The following is a 17622-nucleotide window of genomic DNA, read 5'->3' as shown; positions in this document are numbered from 1 at the left end:
CTCTTTCCCAAACAAAACCCAGCAAAGAAAGAGATGGAGAGGTACAGAAAAAATACCGTTGGAATGAACAAGCTGCCCAACGCGAGTTGCATGGGCGATAACGGTGGAAAGAAAAGACAATTGGCCTTTATTTTTGCTCAAAGTTTAAATTTTGCGCAGTTTTTCCTTTGTTGGCACCACGTTGCCTGAGATGAAAAAGATAATCAGGGAAAGGATCCTGCCCTACTTTGCTCGACGTAATTCCGTTTTTTTGGTTTACGAAACGTATATTACTAGTGAAAATTTTTTTTTCACTTCTTCAAGAAACCTATTTTTGGAGCCTTTGGAGGTGATTACCAACGACCTATTTGGCAAATTTGGCACAGTACTCTCGTACGGGCACCGCTTGACTTGAAACGTAACCTCCGTTAGGAAAATAATGCCGCTCGGGAACGAACAGCAGTTCTTTCTAGGCCACTCGTGTTGTCTTGGGCGTTATTTTGTCACAAAAAAATACAAAATAATCGCCCGGCTCGGGTTTACTGTAGCATTGTTACACAATATGTAGGAGTATTAGCCCTGTCTTAAACGGGATATGCCCCGCATCCGGCTATGGGACTTTCTTAGGCATACATTTTCTCTTCTCTTTCCTTCTTTTGACAGGAATTTGGAACAGCAACAGGAAGTAAAGTTGCCGGAGAAGTTGTTTTAATTCTCCCCCAGACAAGCAGACAGGGCCAATTTTCGAGCAACAGTGAACGAATAAATTGGTAGTGGTCGGAATGAATTGAAGAAAACTTTCAATTGAATTGTTGCCCCAGTTCCAGTTGTCGTTAAAGAGCGCAGCGGCAACTCTAATTTCTTTTTTCCTTTGTGTTGGTCTAGTGACTACCATTGCTGTTATGTCCTTTATTCTTGTTTAAAAAGTGAAAAAAAAATACCCGTATATAAATGTACCTGCCTATCTATCAGGAGGGTTCATTGTCTTGAAATAGTACTCTGCTATAGCTGTCTAGCTCCTTCATCCGCGTGTAATACATACCCAAGTGTCTACCTATGAACCTTGTCAATGATGGCTGGGCCGGGCAAAGAGATTTGGTTTCTCCGTCTTATTCGCCCCAAATAACCCCGGACATCCCTAGTTCTAGTAGCAGCTCTTCTAGCAATATCCAGCTCAAGAAAAGGAACAGGATCTCGTTTGTCTGTCAGAACTGCAGAAAATCGAAGATGAAGTGTGATAGAGAGAAGCCGGAATGTACAAGGTGTCTCAAACAAGGTATCAAGTGTGTCTACGACGAGGAGAGGCAACCGAGACCGAGAATCCCGAATAAGGATGCCACGATTGCGAAGCTCGAGAGAGATGTCAAGTACTGGCAAACCAAGGCAATGAAGCTGCTAGGTCAGCAACAGGATCAGATCACCAAGAAGAGAACGTTTACGGCAATGGAGGAGCAAAACGTATCCACCGATGTGTTCAATAAGGTGACTGCGAAGACGCGAAACATCGAGACTAATGACGACGATTCCTTGGACGATATCGAAATTAACCTTTACAAAGAACATCCAAAGCTGATATTCAGTAAAGTTATGAAACACGATGTCAAACCACTGTCCGAAAATTACGTCATCACTCAGGACAAATTCATCGCATCATGCATTGCATCCGTGTTTATATCTCCGGCGCAAAACACAATGATACCAGCTCTGACAGCCAACGCAAACATCGCGAGGGCACAGCCTTCGGTACGCGATAACGTCCTGAAATTGAAAAGCGTGCTAATGGCCGAATGTACAGATCCAGAACAGCGTGTACGGATCGACGACTTCACTGATAGAATATTACAAAACACAAACTCATCGCGCAATTTAAAGATTGGGATGATTTTGTCTATGCTTTACAACACCGTTGGGCGCCAATTTTTGGAGGATCGTTGCAGCGGTGAGTACAGCGAGTTGTTGCAATCTTTCATTCAGGAGTTCGAAACGATTCTTCCTCCATTCGAAGTGATTCAAAAATACAAAACCCACTTCTGCGAATACATCTTCCCCAACTTGCCCTTCTTGCAAAGGGAGATGTTCGAAGAGTCCATTCAAAAAACATTATTTCCTGATCCAGAAAATCCTACAAAGATAAAGTTAAACCTAGGGAATACACATTTAAGAGAAAAAATCGAAAACTTGAGCACATTACTGGTGATCTTAAAACTATCATACATCTCATTACGATACATTATCCATAGTGACGATGATCCCCGTACCAATAGCGGCAACAGTACTTATGTCACTAACGAAGAATTGCGTAGATACCCGATAACAAACGATGCCATACTTCTGGCCCAGAGATGCTTGGCATCGGAGAACTGGTGTGCTTGCGCCAACGAAAATATCATAACATGCCTGTTATATATATGGTCGTTCTTCGCGTTTTCTCCGGAAGAGGGTGATCTTTTCTTGGAGCACCCTACAGATATCATATCCAGTCTCATCATGATGCTTTCCACATCGATTGGGTTGCATAGGGATCCTGACGATTTCCCTCAACTAAGAGATCCAAGTTTATCGGATAAGAGATCACTTAACCAAAGACGGCTCTTGTGGGTTTCGGTGGTTGGTATTTGCTCTTTTGAGTCTACCCTCAAGGGCCGACACCCATTGTTGGCATCTGACTTGATGTGTTCGTTTCTGAGCACCAGTGCCCCAAATAGTGTCAAGCATTATATGGAGAAGGTGTCTAGAGATCTCGTTGGGGAGAATAATGAAACCTTGCTGAAAATCCATGAATTCACCGTTAAGAGGGCGGAATTATCGTTACTTCTATCTGACCTTGATAATTTGACAATGTCATATAATAACACCTTCTCGTTAAGGTTTCTAGAGCTTTCAAGAGAAAAGATTGAAATATTCGTGGAAGAAAATTTCCCCCTCTTAGAATTGGATAAATCCACGAAAAGAAAAGGTAAGGGTTCCAAGTTCCCACAGGAAGATATTGCATCCAAGTTGAATTTCTTGGCTACTCAGAATTCGAATGCTTTGCAAAGCAGAATTATTGCCAAACTGATGTTCTTGCGAGCATCCGTTGCAGTTTTCCTTCATTTTGAGGTTAAGGTGCTAGAGGATGAAAGTTTTTTGCCATATTACTACAAGTACTTTATCCAAACGTGTGTTGACGCTTTAAATTTAGTGAAATTCTTCAATGACTTTTTTGCTGGCAGTTATTCCGACTTTGTATATAAATCCACGAATTACAACGTCACAAAGGTTATTCAGCTGGCTTTGCCATCGGCATTGTTTTGCTTGGTTGGGATGATATTAAGAGTAAATGCTGCCAGCGACTCCGTATTCGCTGCATACCAAGGGTACAATAAGAAGGGTGGTGCAAATACTATGCCCGCTGAGAAGTCGGCAGAATTGAACGCATATTTTGAGCGTATCACCTTTTTGCAAGGTGAATTGGAAAGCTCGCTCCAATACATCTACATTTTTTCCTCCAAATACCTCAGATTCAACTACTTTTCAATCTTCAAGCTATTTGCTGTTTTCGATGTCATACTGCAGAGAGTGAGTATCGGTAAATTGTGGTTGAGTATCTACAAAATGGCACATACCAAAAATCTGCACTCTCGTATTGTGAAAAACTTGAGAATGACGCTAGGTGTTCAACTGGATAAAGGTGAGGATCTTGTAAAAGAGTTGAAACAGAGAAACCATTTGAATAAAATGTCTATAAATGACCTAACAAAGTTGTGCCAGGAAGTTCACAACATATTCGAAACAATGGCTAAACCTATGGAGAAGGAGGGTACGTATATGAGTTCTATGTCACCGACATTTGCCCCTACGGGTGATAAGCAAAAGGAAAATAATAATTACTCTGCTGGGAACAACGAGAATGATGGTGGAGGAATATTCTTTGAGAGAAAGTACCCAAACGGCGTCTCTGATTCGAGAGAATGCAGAAATGGGTCTCTTGAATCTAAATTTAAATTGGAAGAAGAGCCTGGGGTGGGCTCGCGCTCTTCTCAAATGTTCGCACCTTTCAGTTACATTTCGGCTTTGAATAACCTACAAAAGCTGTCCTCTGCTGCAACATTATCTCAGAATCTGGATTTTCAAACCAAATTAAAAAAAAATAGAATGAGACTAATATTATGGACCATACGAAAAATAGCTAAACCTAGTGGGCAACCCATGGATGTTCATGATGTGAGTAACAACGGCAACCTATCTAGCCAGGGTTTTAATAAACTGCATCCTGGTAATGTACAAAGGCAGGCGTATTCTGATAGGGGTCCGCTTGAGAACTTCAGCCATGGAAACACCAATTTAGGTGGTAATATGGGCAGTAACAGTGTCTTAAACAATTATATGAAGGGTAATGAAGAAGCTGTGCCAACAGAATATTCGGCCTTCTTTGGAGGGCTCGATCTTTTCGACTATGACTTCTTTTTTGGTAGCGATGTTCCTTAATTCCTTTAATGCAATGCAATGGTTAGGTTTCAATGCTCTAATTAGCATATGTAGAGCAAATATCAACTAAATATTCATAACAAGTTACACAACTAATCATTTCTAGAATTCTTCAACAGTTTAACCACTGTAAATGACAACAAAGTCATGAACCCCACTGTGGAGCCGAGAATCACGGCCATTTGTCTGTAGTCCATATCTGTCATCGGCTTTCGAAATTCTTCTGGCAAGTCTGGTGTATTGTTTGCCGGGACTAAGGCGGCCTCTGTTATTTTGACAAAGAGCTCATTTAAGGAACCAAGCCATGTGGAAGATATGTGTAACGGATGACTGACGTACAGACGCTCGCTAAATTCATCCGGTTGAGTTGTACATCTTTGCTGCTGTTTGTCTAGATCTGCCTTTAAACCTACAATTATAGTTGGGAGATCCTTCAGGTATTCGAGCTGATTCAATAAGCCAATCAAGTACGAAAACGAGTCGGGGTCACTTGAATCGTACGTTAGACATAGCACATCACACTCCTGTAGTTTCTCTTTATTAGACAAAACTTCATGCTCCATTTTACCAAACTCTTGCAATATCAGGTAGTACTGTTTCCCTCCCTTTAGTTCAAGACTATTCACAGCAATTTTGGGTTTTGTAGTTGGGGTGTAAACGTCGGTGAACGGCTGGCTCAAAAAGCTGTCCAGAAGCGTGGTCTTACCACTGAATGCTTTTCCTATGACAAAGCAATTGAAGGCACTGCGATCCATCACTTGTGACCTATACAACTTGCCGGACCTTCTTCTATATTTCCTTGGCTTTGTGAATTGTAGTGCAGTTTTAGTGTCTGGCTCAAATCCAAAGTAGATCAGGTATTCCGTAGTTATTCGGTAATCTAAGAATGTGGTCATTGTCCACTGAGCTAACCATCCTTGTAAAGTTACATGTCCCCTTTTATTCACTACAGTGGAATAGGGGAAATTGGTTTCCAACCATAGTTGCGGTAACCCTGGTGTGGTCTTGAATAGTGCCAGTAGTTCATCGTCATCTAGCCCGCCGTCATTATCATGATCAAACTTTATAAATAGGTCGACCAAAAACCGATAACCTCTAGGGCTCAGTTCTACACTACTGGAACTCGGTACGCTCACTTTTGGGTGCAGAACATTCCGCTCCAAAGATAACGAATCTGTATATTTAAAGGCGCGCAGAATCCCCCATATTGTTTCATGGCGACCCTTTTCTGCGAATAATTTGTTCAACACCAAAAAACCTTCCTTCGTTATGCCTTTCCCCGGTACAAATAACCCATAAGTACTGGAAAACCGTGGATGGTTTACGCGTGAGTAGTGTAGTAACGTTTGTTTGATGTACTCTAATTCGTTAATATCAATACTTTTATGGAAGCACTTTCGTTGTAAAAAATTGATCTCTTCATCGTTCAGATAGTTGTCCTGGTCATTGTCGCACAAAAGAAAGATCCGTTCCAGGGCCTCTCTTGCCAGTGGCTTGAGGTCACCGAGTTTCGCGTCGAAGAGTGGGGCAATTGGATGTGTTATAGATCGCTGGCAAAGATAGAAGGCCTGGTTAACGTTGTATTTTGCCTTAGCCGACGCTTTGATGCAAGTATCTATTTCTTTGAATTCCATAAGAATTGGGATAAACTCTTCGTCTTCCACTTTGGTATCGTTTTCCGGTGGTGGTGGTATCGATGTAATGGACTCGCTGTGAGAATAGGATCGTACCTTGTGCAAAGAGCCGTCCTTCTTATCCTTATCGCACTTGTTTTTACACAAGATAACGGGTATATTGAGACCTAGGGATCTGAACATCATCATCCAGTGAAACGAGATCCTCTCGTACGACTCGTGATCGGAGTACACCAGCCATATCACATCAGCCAGCTTCAAGCTCTTGTGTAAAGCGGTTAGATCCTCGTTATTCGTATCTATCAGTAACGTGTTCTGTGGTGAGTAGGGGCTAGACGAAAAATCTCTCGGTATCGTAACGGGTATCAGCACATCCTGCAGGTTGGGGATAAACTTATCCTTAAGCAAAGTAACAGCTAAACTGGTCTTACCAACACCATCATCACCACACAGTACAACGGTAAGCGTCTCCCTGGTCATATGCCTTAGTGACGAACTGCCCTTCCTCGTCCAGCGTTGTATTGCAAGGTCAGTTGCAGTTGATCTTTTTTTTTGTGCGAATTTTGAACAAAAACATAATATTGAGTAACTGCCGTGCACTACCGAGAAGAGCGGTGACTGCCGTTCAATTGGTTCCTCAAAAGCTCCGCTTCTGTCTCTAAATTCTGTATTCTCAACTCTGCTGCGTTAGAATCTAGTTTTCTGCGCTCTCGTTCGGCCAGCCACTTTCTCTGCAGCTCCTTTACTCGTAATTGGTAATCGGACGAATCACTTTCATCGTTTTGGCGTGAGTACGATGACTCATCTGATCTGTCTAGCACCAAATTCATATAGGATTCTACCACTGCATCGAGCGCCGTTTCGATGAAGTTGTAGAGAGATTCAAATTTCGATTGGACGTTCCTTAAGTTCGAGATGCCCTCAAATTGTTGAATCGTGCTGATCTTTTTCATCGATTGGTCAATAGACTGTCTTTTGATGACTCTTTTCAAGACCTCGAAGACGTTCGTAAGATGCAATAGAAGACTTTGTCGGAAATTGTGGAACTCCAAATCTCTTTGCTGGGTAAACGTTTTCCTTGGTAGTTCTAGTTTGCGAATTTCACTCCGTAACGACTCATTTTCTATGGCTAGCTTTTGAATTTCCTTTGCCTGCTCAATTCTGTCCGTAGTTTCGTTGGTCAATCTTTCGTTGGCTTGCTGCAAACCGGAAATATCTTGCGACATCCTCTTAATAATGTCTGCAAGTTTACTGTTCGCGGCATTACAGTCTCTCAGTTCGTCCTCTAATTGTGTAACAAGCTCTTCCCATCTGGCCTGGTTTGTTTCTTCGAGGTTCTTCAGATCGACTAACTCCTTATTCAATTTGGCATTCTGTAACTTTAGTTTCTTTGCGCCCTCGCTCTGTTGATACTTAGTTTCTGACATGGCAATCTCTTGGTCTTTTTCTCTGATCGTTCTTTGCAACGTTGATATCAGTTCCTGTAAACTTTTCACGTTACTGATATGAGATTTGTCCCTCTTCGTTTCAATACTTGTTTCTGCGTATATCTTATCGATGAGCTGTTGCTGTCTATCTAATTGCAGCTTTAATTCATCTTCTAAAATTGCCGACTTATCCAAGTTAGTGCTGATAACTCTGATAAATCCCTCGTATCCTTTGTGTAATTGTTCTATTTCAATTTCCATCTGTGATCCAATTTGTTCGTCTGATGTAATATAATTTTTGGCGTCCAGTTGAGTGCTGTTGGCTATAACATCCTCTTGAGGCAGTGACTGGTGAATAACCTTTCCTAGAGCGTTCAATTTAGGTATTATTAATTCATGGCCGAGCTCCTTCGCGGCATTCAACTCTTGGGCTTCCTGCTCTGTAAAATGACTACCATTATGCAGTATATCAGCTATTAAAAAATCCACCTTGTGTGATACTTCATCCCAATTTTTCAGCTGTTCTTCAGCCATCTCAACGGTATCCAAATTATCCTGCCGTAACTTTTGACACTCTTCCTTGGAGAGTTCTAATTGCTTTTCCAGCTCACTAATCTCAGATTGTTTCTTGCTCAGATTGGTCTTAAGAACGTCAATTTCATGTCGTGCTTCTTGTTTTCTAAGAGCATCAAAGAGTGTCATATTAAATTCTCCAGTGTTCAACCCCTTCACAATCTCTTCCAGGGAAGATATCCTGAGTTTGGAACTTCTCAGCTGATGCTGCAGAATGGATAAATCTTTGTCACTAACAGTTTGCTTGATACTAAATTTGTCCATCCCTAAGAAAGGAAAACCACCTCTTTCCTTATCCATCCTTTCAATTGGGCTTCCATCGGTATTTGCAGTGGCTCTGTTATTCTGTCGCCATGGAGTCATCTGTTCCTTCAATGTCGGTACACTTAGATTTTTGAGGTTGCTCTCGTCTCTGCTCTCGTAATCTTCAAGCTCATTTCCATCCGGAGTTTGCCTATCCAACAGTTGGCTAGAGCTATGTGTATTCTCGGGCACTTCAACGTTGTGACCTGCATTGGAATTGGTCCCAGAGCTGTCACTTCCCTCCTCTAAGCTCATCGATAGCACCCGTTCTTCCAGATCTTCCGCCAATGGTTCTGCAAGCTTTGAATTACGTTGCAGGGTCTGTTCCATTTGACTTTCTTTGCCTTACGTCGAGTAGACGACTTTCTCGTTGCTTTTCCGACGATGTTTGTGGTCAAGTAACAATGATCCACGCTTTTACTTGATAAAATAAGTCTTGATCCAGAATAGAGGAGACAGGTCAGAAGGAGCTGAAGAAACAAGCAGTGTGGTGAGCGGGGAGTGGTTCACTCGCACTAAATTTAATATCTACAGGGGCTGCCGTACGAGATCCGTTTCTATATAAAATATGTACTTTATCGGTGTGGACTATAATGCTTTAGTCCTAGAATGCTCGCCTACTTTTTGACCTTCTCTGTGACCAGCTGCAGTCCATGCCATTGAGGTATACGCTCTTTCAAAATTTGGTTAACGAGCATGTGTTGCTTGACTGTGGTGAGGCTATTAAATTTCTCGGACCGTACCCGGATGGAATACATGGACCCGCATCCGCCTGAGACATCCTTGACTTCGAGTGCTATCGGTTGCAACTCGCTCAGTAGAAGGGCAAAGACCTCTTGTTCCCCTTTGGTGTCGAATTTCTGTTGAAGCGACGAATTGGAACTATCAGAGTCAGTACACAATTCCCTTCGGTTATATATCTGTTTGTCTATCGATAAAGGTCTGTTGCCGGTACGCACTTGCGCGAATGCCATAACCATCGACCGTGAGGGGACAGATAAAAGGCTGCTACTCGCCCTAGACCCACGGTATATAATATTTCTTGTAGTGAATCTTGATATACGCATTTCTGATGTGGTTGTTACCTTGTTCGCTCCATTCCTGTCAAGGTGTTTGCTGATTATTAACAGTTTAACATATTCTTCCTTTTGAAAAGAACTTCACGGAAGATGCAAAGAAGGCGCCGTAGGGGAAGTAGAAACCATGACTGTGTACTCCTTCTGGATCTTTGACCGCCATTGCAATTGTGTGTTTGATAGAGAGTGGACGATACCTTCTGAGGCACGGTCTGGGACCCTCAACTCGAGACAGAACGATGACACAGCAAAGCTGCTCTATGGGATGCTGTTCTCCCTCCAATCGATAACAAATAAAATCGCGGACCCGGCAATGGGGGCCAATAACGTCCAGTGCATAACGATGGGGAACTTCAGAGTGCACGCCTTCAAAACAGCTTCGGGACTTTGGTTTCTACTGCTGACCGATTTTAAGCAACAGAACTACAGTCAAGTTCTCCAGCACCTGTACTCTGAGGTATACGTCAAGTACGTAGTACACAACTGGCTATCTCCTGTTGATTTTGCCTTTACATCTGACGAAACTCAAGGCCAAGGATTCCGCAAAATTCACAACCGACGGTTCGTCGCTGCAGTGGAATCGGTCTTGCAACCGATGCTAGTTTAGTAATGGATACTTGCTACTCGCATCGGCATTTATGGTGCATATAATATTATCAAGTAGTCTAAGATCCCCTATATACTGTTATAAAGTAAATCGGTCCAAAATTCATCATTCAAGGCATTGTACCCCCAAGCTAGGGAGTTCACATCGGTTAAATAGTCGGTCAAGTTGTCACTCGACACACTGGGGGGCGTATTTTGTATATCTGAAGGACGGAAAGTGCCATCCTTCTGTAGCCCCGAAACACCGCTAATCGGATAAGGATCAAACGAATTCTGTACTCCGGCCACACCTGGGTCTACATTCCCTATTGTGGATGCACTTGGATCAGTAGAACTGACACAGGTACTTTCATTCATTGTTGGAGGAGTAGATAGTAAGTTCGCATTGAATTGAGTGACACTATCCGTGCTTTCGACATTTCCGGCAAGGTCAGTCACTTTGTTAGCATATGTTTGACCAAACAAGGCTATAACATATTGAAATTTGTACAGCGTGTTGTTATACGGATACAGTTCGGACACTGCTTCCAACTTTTGAGTCACTCTTTTCACTAGGTCAATACTACCATCTGTTAACTCAGTTAGGTGGTGGAATACAGGTAGAGCAACAACGCTGTAGCGGATTTTCAAAATCAGCAATCCCACAATGTAAATGATTCGAGACATGTGGAATAGAGGTAATGAAGAAATTAATGTATTGGGCAATTTCAAAAATTCGTTCAGAGATTGACAGCAACAGTGGTAACAGTTCACAAAAGCAATACTGACATTCTCTGGTACTGAGGTTAAGTTTTGTTTGTCCGTGACGTTTTTGAAGTAGTGGTTTAACGTAAATTGGTGCAAGTACGCCTCCACAGAATAATAAAATGCCAACATCCGCTCTCTCGATTTCGGTATCTCCGTTAAAATAGAATTTAGATCATTCTGGTACTTGATGATTAATCTTTTGATGTATTCTACGGTAAAACTAAAATCGATATCCTCATTTTCCTGATTCATTACAAAACTCTCATGTAAATTGATGTGTATTTTTTCCAGTAAACGATTTAGTCTTGCAAACAAAATTATCATCTTGCACTGTTCGAGATCCAAGTTCACATTCGAGTCGTTCGAGTTTCCATTTTCATACTTGGAAATCGCCTTTTCAACAGTCTGAAATGCTCCGTCGGTTAGAGAGTTCCACGTGGCATTGACTGCTTGTCTAAGGAAGATCGAAATATTCAACGCTGAAATGTAAACTAACAAAATCAAAACGGGTCCATTTTCCGCTAATTCCAGAGGAGTCTTTATGCGTGGTTTATATTTATAAGGATCCTCGTCACTAAACATACCGAAAGATTTGTTTACTGACGTTGGGCCCAAGTCCTTAGTCATGCAACAACAAATGTAGTTGAACAAATGATACCTAGTCTTATTCGACCATTCCAAAAAGTTATACCACATGCACAAAGTTACTAATGCCTCTACCACTTCTATAGATTTATTGTTCAATTTGAAAATCTGCATGCTTATCAAATTGATGACGAAGCTGTCTAGTTTCATGACTGTGTCTCTGTTGGTTTGGGTCTCCGTCATTACCGTAGACACAATGGACATTACCACTGAAAAAAAAATGGGTTTTTCCTTTCTAAGCTGGTTGACTGTAAGATGTTCCTCAATTCCGACGATAGGTAACTTACTTTGTTTTGATACTACGTTCCGATACAGGTCTAATCTTATATTTGCTTCGTCCATCGAAATAATGCCAATAGATACAGGATCTTTGATTGTGGGTAAAAACATACTATTCTCTACCAGTTTATTCCATTCTACTGACCAGACATTGAATTTCTGAGATATCACGCTGATTTTGCCCTTAAGTAAAATTAATAGAGATTGCAGATTTTTCTTAAAGTTATGTTTCATGTGATGATTGGAGATCCCGCGGTTATGGTTCCGTCCCAACTGCAATATTTTGTTGTTTGGGGCCTTGTATGGTTCTGCTGTATTTTCAATTGGTGCTAGCAGTGCAGTTTTGTTCGTGTTGCTTGGAGAAGTACCATTGTTTAAAAGGTCGTGTTCATTTAAAGGTACCGATAACCCCCTCTCTTGATTTAAAGAATCCACGATATCGCTCTTTAAAAGCGGGTTCCCACACGAAATCTCATTTGCCGGAGCATTGGCAGTTGTGATCGGTAAATGTGTATCTAACTGATTTTGCGGTGGGTTTAAAAGAGCCGAGTTTAAAATGCCAGGAGAAGTTGAAACTGGAGAGTTTTGCGACAATCTCTCATTTAATGAACTTTCCAAATTGGCATTTCCAAGCGGTGTTAAATATTTCCTCTGTGATGATTGAATTCCGGGAGTCATAACATTGAAGTTAGGGACTTGGTTGGAGCTTTGCGAAAATAAAGAAGGCGGTGTTCCGCTCCCAGGACCTGAGGGGCTGGACAATGTAGACTGCTCTCGTTCCGAATTGGAGTTCCCGCGCCGTCTCTTTCGGGTCCTCTTTGATAAGTCGAATTTACACTTCTTCCTTTGCCGAAAACAGCGCACGCATGGCTTTCTGTATATATCGTTGAAATCGGATGGGACACATTTCTGCTTCAACGAATGGCAGCCAACACAGGCAAATGTGTTTCTCTTATTTTTCCCTCCTCTTCCCACCTCCATGGTTGTTGGGTGAAAAATTCTAGGGTCATCTATGGAGGTACCCTCAATGATGGTTTTCATATGGTCCGCATCATTGGGCGGGGGGAGCGTTGGGGATGGGGTTTCAAGCTCATCCGGGCCGGCCTTCATTAGACTTCTATATCCGATTGTACCGCAGTGAAGACCTTATCCAAAAGAATTAAATGCAATGGAGCTGGCTCCAAAGGATTCAAACGGCACAAAAGCGGTGTACGTAAGTAGAATGGTATGCAGAGTGCTTCTGATGCAGTTACAAAGACTGTCCGATCTCAAGAAACGCCAATCAGGGTCGTTTTCTGCACCTATTAACTGCGAAGATGACTTTTTTTTCAGAGTCAATCTGACTTTTGCAAACTTTAACCGTGAGATCGGCAAATTTATTGTTTTTCTTACATAATAAAGATGGCTAGTAGCTGTGTGTAATAGATGTGCATAGTAGATGCGCGTAATAGCTGTACATATTACAGATAACGGTTAGCTGTACATAATAGAAGGCCAAATCGTTTCTCGGCACTTTGCTTCTTTAGCTTCATGATTTTATACAAATTTGGGCCCCCTCCTTCAAGCATTGCAGATCCTCTGGGGTCTGCTTCAAAGGTTCGATAGCGGCAGGTGGCACTGTTGAAGCAGGTTCGGCTTTCTTACCTCTGTTGTGAGTCATGTGGCTCTGCACCAAATGGCCGGCTGCCAATGCGGAACATAGCGACAGCTCACCAGCCATGACGGCACATGCAACAATCCTGGCTAGTTTTCTTGCGTTTTCACCTGGGTGCGTTGGGTGCGGTCCACGGACGCCCAAAAGATCCAACATAGCACCTTGAGGTTCTAAAACAGTACCACCACCAATGGTCCCGACTTCAATACAAGGCATGGACACGGAAATTCTTAGATCGCCATCAACTTCTCTCATCAAGGTCATACAGTTGGAACTTTCCACGTTTTGTGCAGGGTCCTGGCCAACAGCTAAAAATACAGCAGTTAGCAGGTTAGCAGCATGGGCGTTGAACCCACCAACGGAACCTGCCATGGCGGACCCAATAAGATTTTTGGCAATATTCAGTTCCACCAAGGCCTTGACATCACTCTTAAGCACTTTCCTGACGACTTCACCAGGGATGGTAGCCTCGGCGACAACACTTTTACCACGACCTTCGATCCAGTTAATCGCAGCGGGTTTTTTATCTGTACAGTAATTACCGGAAACTGAAACAATTTCCATGTCTTCCCATCCAAATTCTTCTACCATTTGGGATAGACAGAATTCTACACCCTTGGAGATCATATTCATACCCATAGCGTCGCCGGTTGTTGTTCTGAACCTAATGAATAATAGATCACCTGCAATGGCAGTCTGAATGTGTTGTAACCTAGCAAATCTTGAAGTGGAATTGAACGCCTTTTTCACCATATCTTGCCCCTCCACGGAGTCCAACCATATTTTACAGGCACCAGATCTCATCAAAGAAGGGAATCTTACACATGGACCTCTCGTCATACCGTCTTTCGTCAACACTGTCACAGCACCACCACCAGCATTGATGGCTTTACACCCACGCATGGCACTGGCCACTAAACAACCTTCTGTCGTAGCCATTGGGATGTGGACAGATTCGCCATCGATTAGCAATGGGCCAATGATACCAACAGGTAAAGGCATAAACCCAATGACATTTTCGCAACAGGCACCGAAGACACGGTCGTAGTCGTAATGTTGGTAAGGTAGTCTCTCGGTTGCTAACACTGGAGAATCTGCAAGGATGGATAGTGCTTGACGACGGATCAAAACAGCCCTAGTTGTGTCTTTCAGTTGTTTTTCCAAGGCACACAGGGGATAGTTATTGTTAGTAACCAATTCGGTAACCTCCTCGTTTTCCAACGTGTGTGTGTTCCCTTCCTTCATGATAGCCTCCAGTTCAGTCAAAAGTCTCTTTTGTGGTGGTTTGGCAACGGTAGTTTTTTCGTCCTTCCCATCTGTTGTTGTTGTTAAGGACTTGGATTTCTTGCTCTTCTTTTTCGATTTCTTGGAACCTTGACAAGCCGGTGGAGTGTTTCTACCCGCCTCTGGTACAGTGGCAGGAGCTGGAGTTGACGTGCCCGAGGTGGCTGCAGAAACAGCGTTCGTTGCAGCCTCCAAAATAGCGTTCTTTTTCTTGACCAATTGTCCCCAAGTGTAATGAGTATGGATTCTTGCAGCGTTCAACAAATAGATGTTGATGGATGCGCTAATGAGCAAAAGAGTGAACACCATTTTACTGACGAACCTGTCTCTAATAACTCTGCTCAAATAATGCAATGATTCAGAAAGACCATCTGTGATATGGTGCAGGACTCTTGTCTGTTGATAGTATCTTACAGGGGCGATGGAGATAACCACAGGTTCGTTTGACAAAGAAGTCTGGGCAGCTTTGATAAACTCAGGTAGATCTAACCCATTCCCCAAAGTGGCACTGGACCAGTTGTAAAATGGGAAGAGGCTATTGGAAGATGATAACCAGTTGATGCCAAAGTTGTAGAAGTTGATGAAGAAAATCAGCAAGATAATGGACAATTTTGCAATCAGTATCCCCGTTTGGTTCTGTGCTAAAAGCTTGGCGTTCTCACTGCCGAAATTTTCCTTTGTCAATGAGATGATTTCTGCCGTAGTGGGGACGACACCGTCCTCCTCTAAAGTTTGTTTGATAATTGTGGACCTGTAAATGGTGTTGATCTCAAGTTTCAAGGACAAAACAGCAGAGTAAAAAGTAGATGTAAGAAGGACATCTAAGACGGCAATCAGGGAGCAAAGAATGGCGAAATTTCTTAGTGCTGGTAAGTTTTTCGCGTAGATGGAGCAACCAGCAAAGGCAAACAAAAACAGAGAGTCGTCCTGCAGAAGCCTAGAACCCTCTTGTAGCATAGCGTCGTGGACCACTTGTTCTGGGGTGATCATTCTGGACATGTCGCTGACTTCTGTTCTCTTCAATGCGTTGACGGTCAATTTGAGTTGGTTTCTGAAGCCGATTATGACAACAATGAAGGGCAACCCGATCAGTAAACTCAAAATCGGGACGTACGCCTTTAAAATACACTGTGAGATGTACAATGCTAAGAACAGGGAACACGCAGAGTTCGCGATCGTGGCAAAGGTCAACCAAAACTTGGAACCGCCCTTCCTTCTCATATCATTGAACAAGGAGACAAACGTATAGATCATCGTCGAGTATGCTACGACGATGATCATGAGGTCGAATGGGTCAGACTGGTTGATGTGGTTGAACGTAGCGTAGTACAGTTCTTTGAACAGTTTTAACATAGTTTTGAAGAAATCACCCCCCGTGGAGACTAGTCTCCATTTCGTCCCGTCTGCGGTAGCTCTTGTGAATTCGGAATCGGACAAGTAAGGGGAATCTCTTAGGACGTACTTGGTACTCCCTGATTCGAACACAGTGCCATTGATGTTTGGTAAAGAACAACTACTGTTTTTCGTTACGAAATTCAAATCGAACAAGTAGTAGTGAGCGTACTGTGACAATTTTTCAGAGTCATCGTCGTGGGTCACTTGTACCCAGTTGTTACGGGTTGATGCGTCTCTGTAATAATTCGTGCAACCTTTCAATAGGTCTGCCGTGGATGAGCCTGCGCCGAACTCCAATTGGAACACGTTGAAGTAGTGTTGAATGACGGAAACGTACGCGAACGTTGCAAACAGAAGAACGAATAAAATGGTATGAATTGGGTTCTTCGCCGACGTTTTCGACAACTTGGCAAACGGCCGCACCATACCATTACTTATATCCTTGACTATGGATGTCATTTGTGGCTTGTGCGTGTGTTGTCTGCGTTTCCGATCTCCGCGTGGTAATAGGACAGTATGAAGAAAAAAAACTGTTGAGAAAGCCACTTATATGCAACGACGAAAGTATGGATGACGCGAAAAGAATATTATTCAATTAAAGCGGTACCTCCTCAGCAGAAAGTATAGATCAGTCACCTTCACCCTCGACGAGAACAATAAGTCACCACTGTTGCCTTGTGTTCCTGCAGATAATAGAGAGACTCAAATATATATATATATATATATGCACTGTGGTACCTAAGCAATGGAAAATATATTTGTATATATAGAGTTTTCACCTATTCTGGAATCTGCGTGAAAAGTTCTCTCTTTTCCACTCTGCTTACCAAAGACCGGTATACCGTGTAAGCGATATTACCTTCTGATCAAAGGTATTCGGGTATAGTGGAACTACTAGTAGACTTAGTAGGCGCCCCGGGCGTCTCTTAGCTGCTGTAAAATTCCCTTTTTTTTCCACTCTTCGTACACAATGAGGAGGTCATCGTTCATTGCTTTTTTTGTGCTCAGGCGGTGGCTGTTGCCTGTTTTGGACCGATAAATGGCTGTGCGGGAGGCCAGTGTACTTTTAGGGCTTGGGCTGCTGTTCTCTGCGCGTTTTCCCTCTCTGGCGGGTGTGGTGCGGAGAAGGTGAGAGGCGGTTTATACCGGTTTCAGATCCCAAGCCCTAATTTCTCGAGAATGTCCCCGTGGGTCTTACTGTATGTGGTTCGTATAGAACGTGACAAGAAGGAAGGCAGAGTATGGGGGCCGTATACTAAACGGCATGTATGCGCGGTTACGTCTTGTTTGGACTGTCGCCCGCTAACGCCAATCCTCCCCAGTGTGGAGACCTGGCGATGCCCTGCCCCACACGAAATTACAAACTGGGTGTCCGATCTTTGTAAATAAGTCCATCAGTGGGAACCCGAGGGGGTAGTGTTGAGCCAGGTAGTTCATGTACTTGTCTCTCTTCTCTTCTGGGCCCAGTGTACTCATATTTTACTCAAATAAGCTGTCATTCTTCTTACGTTTTACGTAACAGCTCATCTACGAGAGACTAGTGTGCTAGTCTC

General features: G+C 42.9%; 7 protein-coding genes across 7 annotated transcripts; 2 read left to right on the top strand and 5 right to left on the bottom strand.

Annotated features, from left to right (window-relative positions):
• Positions 1-1035: 1035 nt before the first annotated feature.
• OAF1 (oleate-activated transcription factor OAF1) lies at positions 1036-4446 on the top strand (the record flags this gene model as incomplete). Its single annotated transcript, XM_022608415.1, has 1 exon — positions 1036-4446. One exon carries the CDS (start codon positions 1036-1038, stop codon positions 4444-4446), a length of 3411 nt encoding a protein of 1136 aa, XP_022464914.1.
• A 92-nt stretch (positions 4447-4538) lies between these two features.
• On the bottom strand, positions 4539-6560 carry GEM1 (ERMES complex Ca(2+)-binding regulatory GTPase GEM1; the record flags this gene model as incomplete). Its single annotated transcript, XM_022608414.1, has 1 exon — positions 4539-6560. The coding sequence occupies one exon, from the start codon at positions 6558-6560 to the stop codon at positions 4539-4541; it is 2022 nt and encodes a 673-aa protein (XP_022464913.1).
• A 119-nt stretch (positions 6561-6679) lies between these two features.
• On the bottom strand, positions 6680-8713 carry SPC72 (gamma-tubulin complex subunit SPC72; the record flags this gene model as incomplete). The annotated part of the gene is made up of 1 exon (XM_022608413.1): positions 6680-8713. One exon carries the CDS (start codon positions 8711-8713, stop codon positions 6680-6682), a length of 2034 nt encoding a protein of 677 aa, XP_022464912.1.
• Positions 8714-9000: 287 nt separating this feature from the next.
• On the bottom strand, positions 9001-9357 carry BOL3 (Bol3p; the record flags this gene model as incomplete). The annotated part of the gene is made up of 1 exon (XM_022608412.1): positions 9001-9357. The coding sequence occupies one exon, from the start codon at positions 9355-9357 to the stop codon at positions 9001-9003; it is 357 nt and encodes a 118-aa protein (XP_022464911.1).
• A 229-nt stretch (positions 9358-9586) lies between these two features.
• Positions 9587-10066, top strand: BET5 (TRAPP subunit BET5; the record flags this gene model as incomplete). The annotated part of the gene is made up of 1 exon (XM_022608411.1): positions 9587-10066. One exon carries the CDS (start codon positions 9587-9589, stop codon positions 10064-10066), a length of 480 nt encoding a protein of 159 aa, XP_022464910.1.
• A 68-nt stretch (positions 10067-10134) lies between these two features.
• Positions 10135-12846, bottom strand: WAR1 (War1p; the record flags this gene model as incomplete). Its single annotated transcript, XM_022608410.1, has 1 exon — positions 10135-12846. One exon carries the CDS (start codon positions 12844-12846, stop codon positions 10135-10137), a length of 2712 nt encoding a protein of 903 aa, XP_022464909.1.
• Positions 12847-13264: 418 nt separating this feature from the next.
• Positions 13265-16528, bottom strand: HMG1 (hydroxymethylglutaryl-CoA reductase (NADPH) HMG1; the record flags this gene model as incomplete). The annotated part of the gene is made up of 1 exon (XM_022608409.1): positions 13265-16528. One exon carries the CDS (start codon positions 16526-16528, stop codon positions 13265-13267), a length of 3264 nt encoding a protein of 1087 aa, XP_022464908.1.
• Between the last annotated feature and the right edge of the window lie 1094 nt (positions 16529-17622).

This window comes from Huiozyma naganishii, chromosome 5, assembly GCF_000348985.1.
Source record: "Huiozyma naganishii CBS 8797 chromosome 5, complete genome".
In the NCBI taxonomy this organism is placed as follows: Eukaryota; Fungi; Ascomycota; class Saccharomycetes; order Saccharomycetales; family Saccharomycetaceae; genus Huiozyma; species Huiozyma naganishii.
Note: the sequence above shows the minus strand (reverse complement) of the source record. Positions and strands in the feature narration are given on the sequence as shown.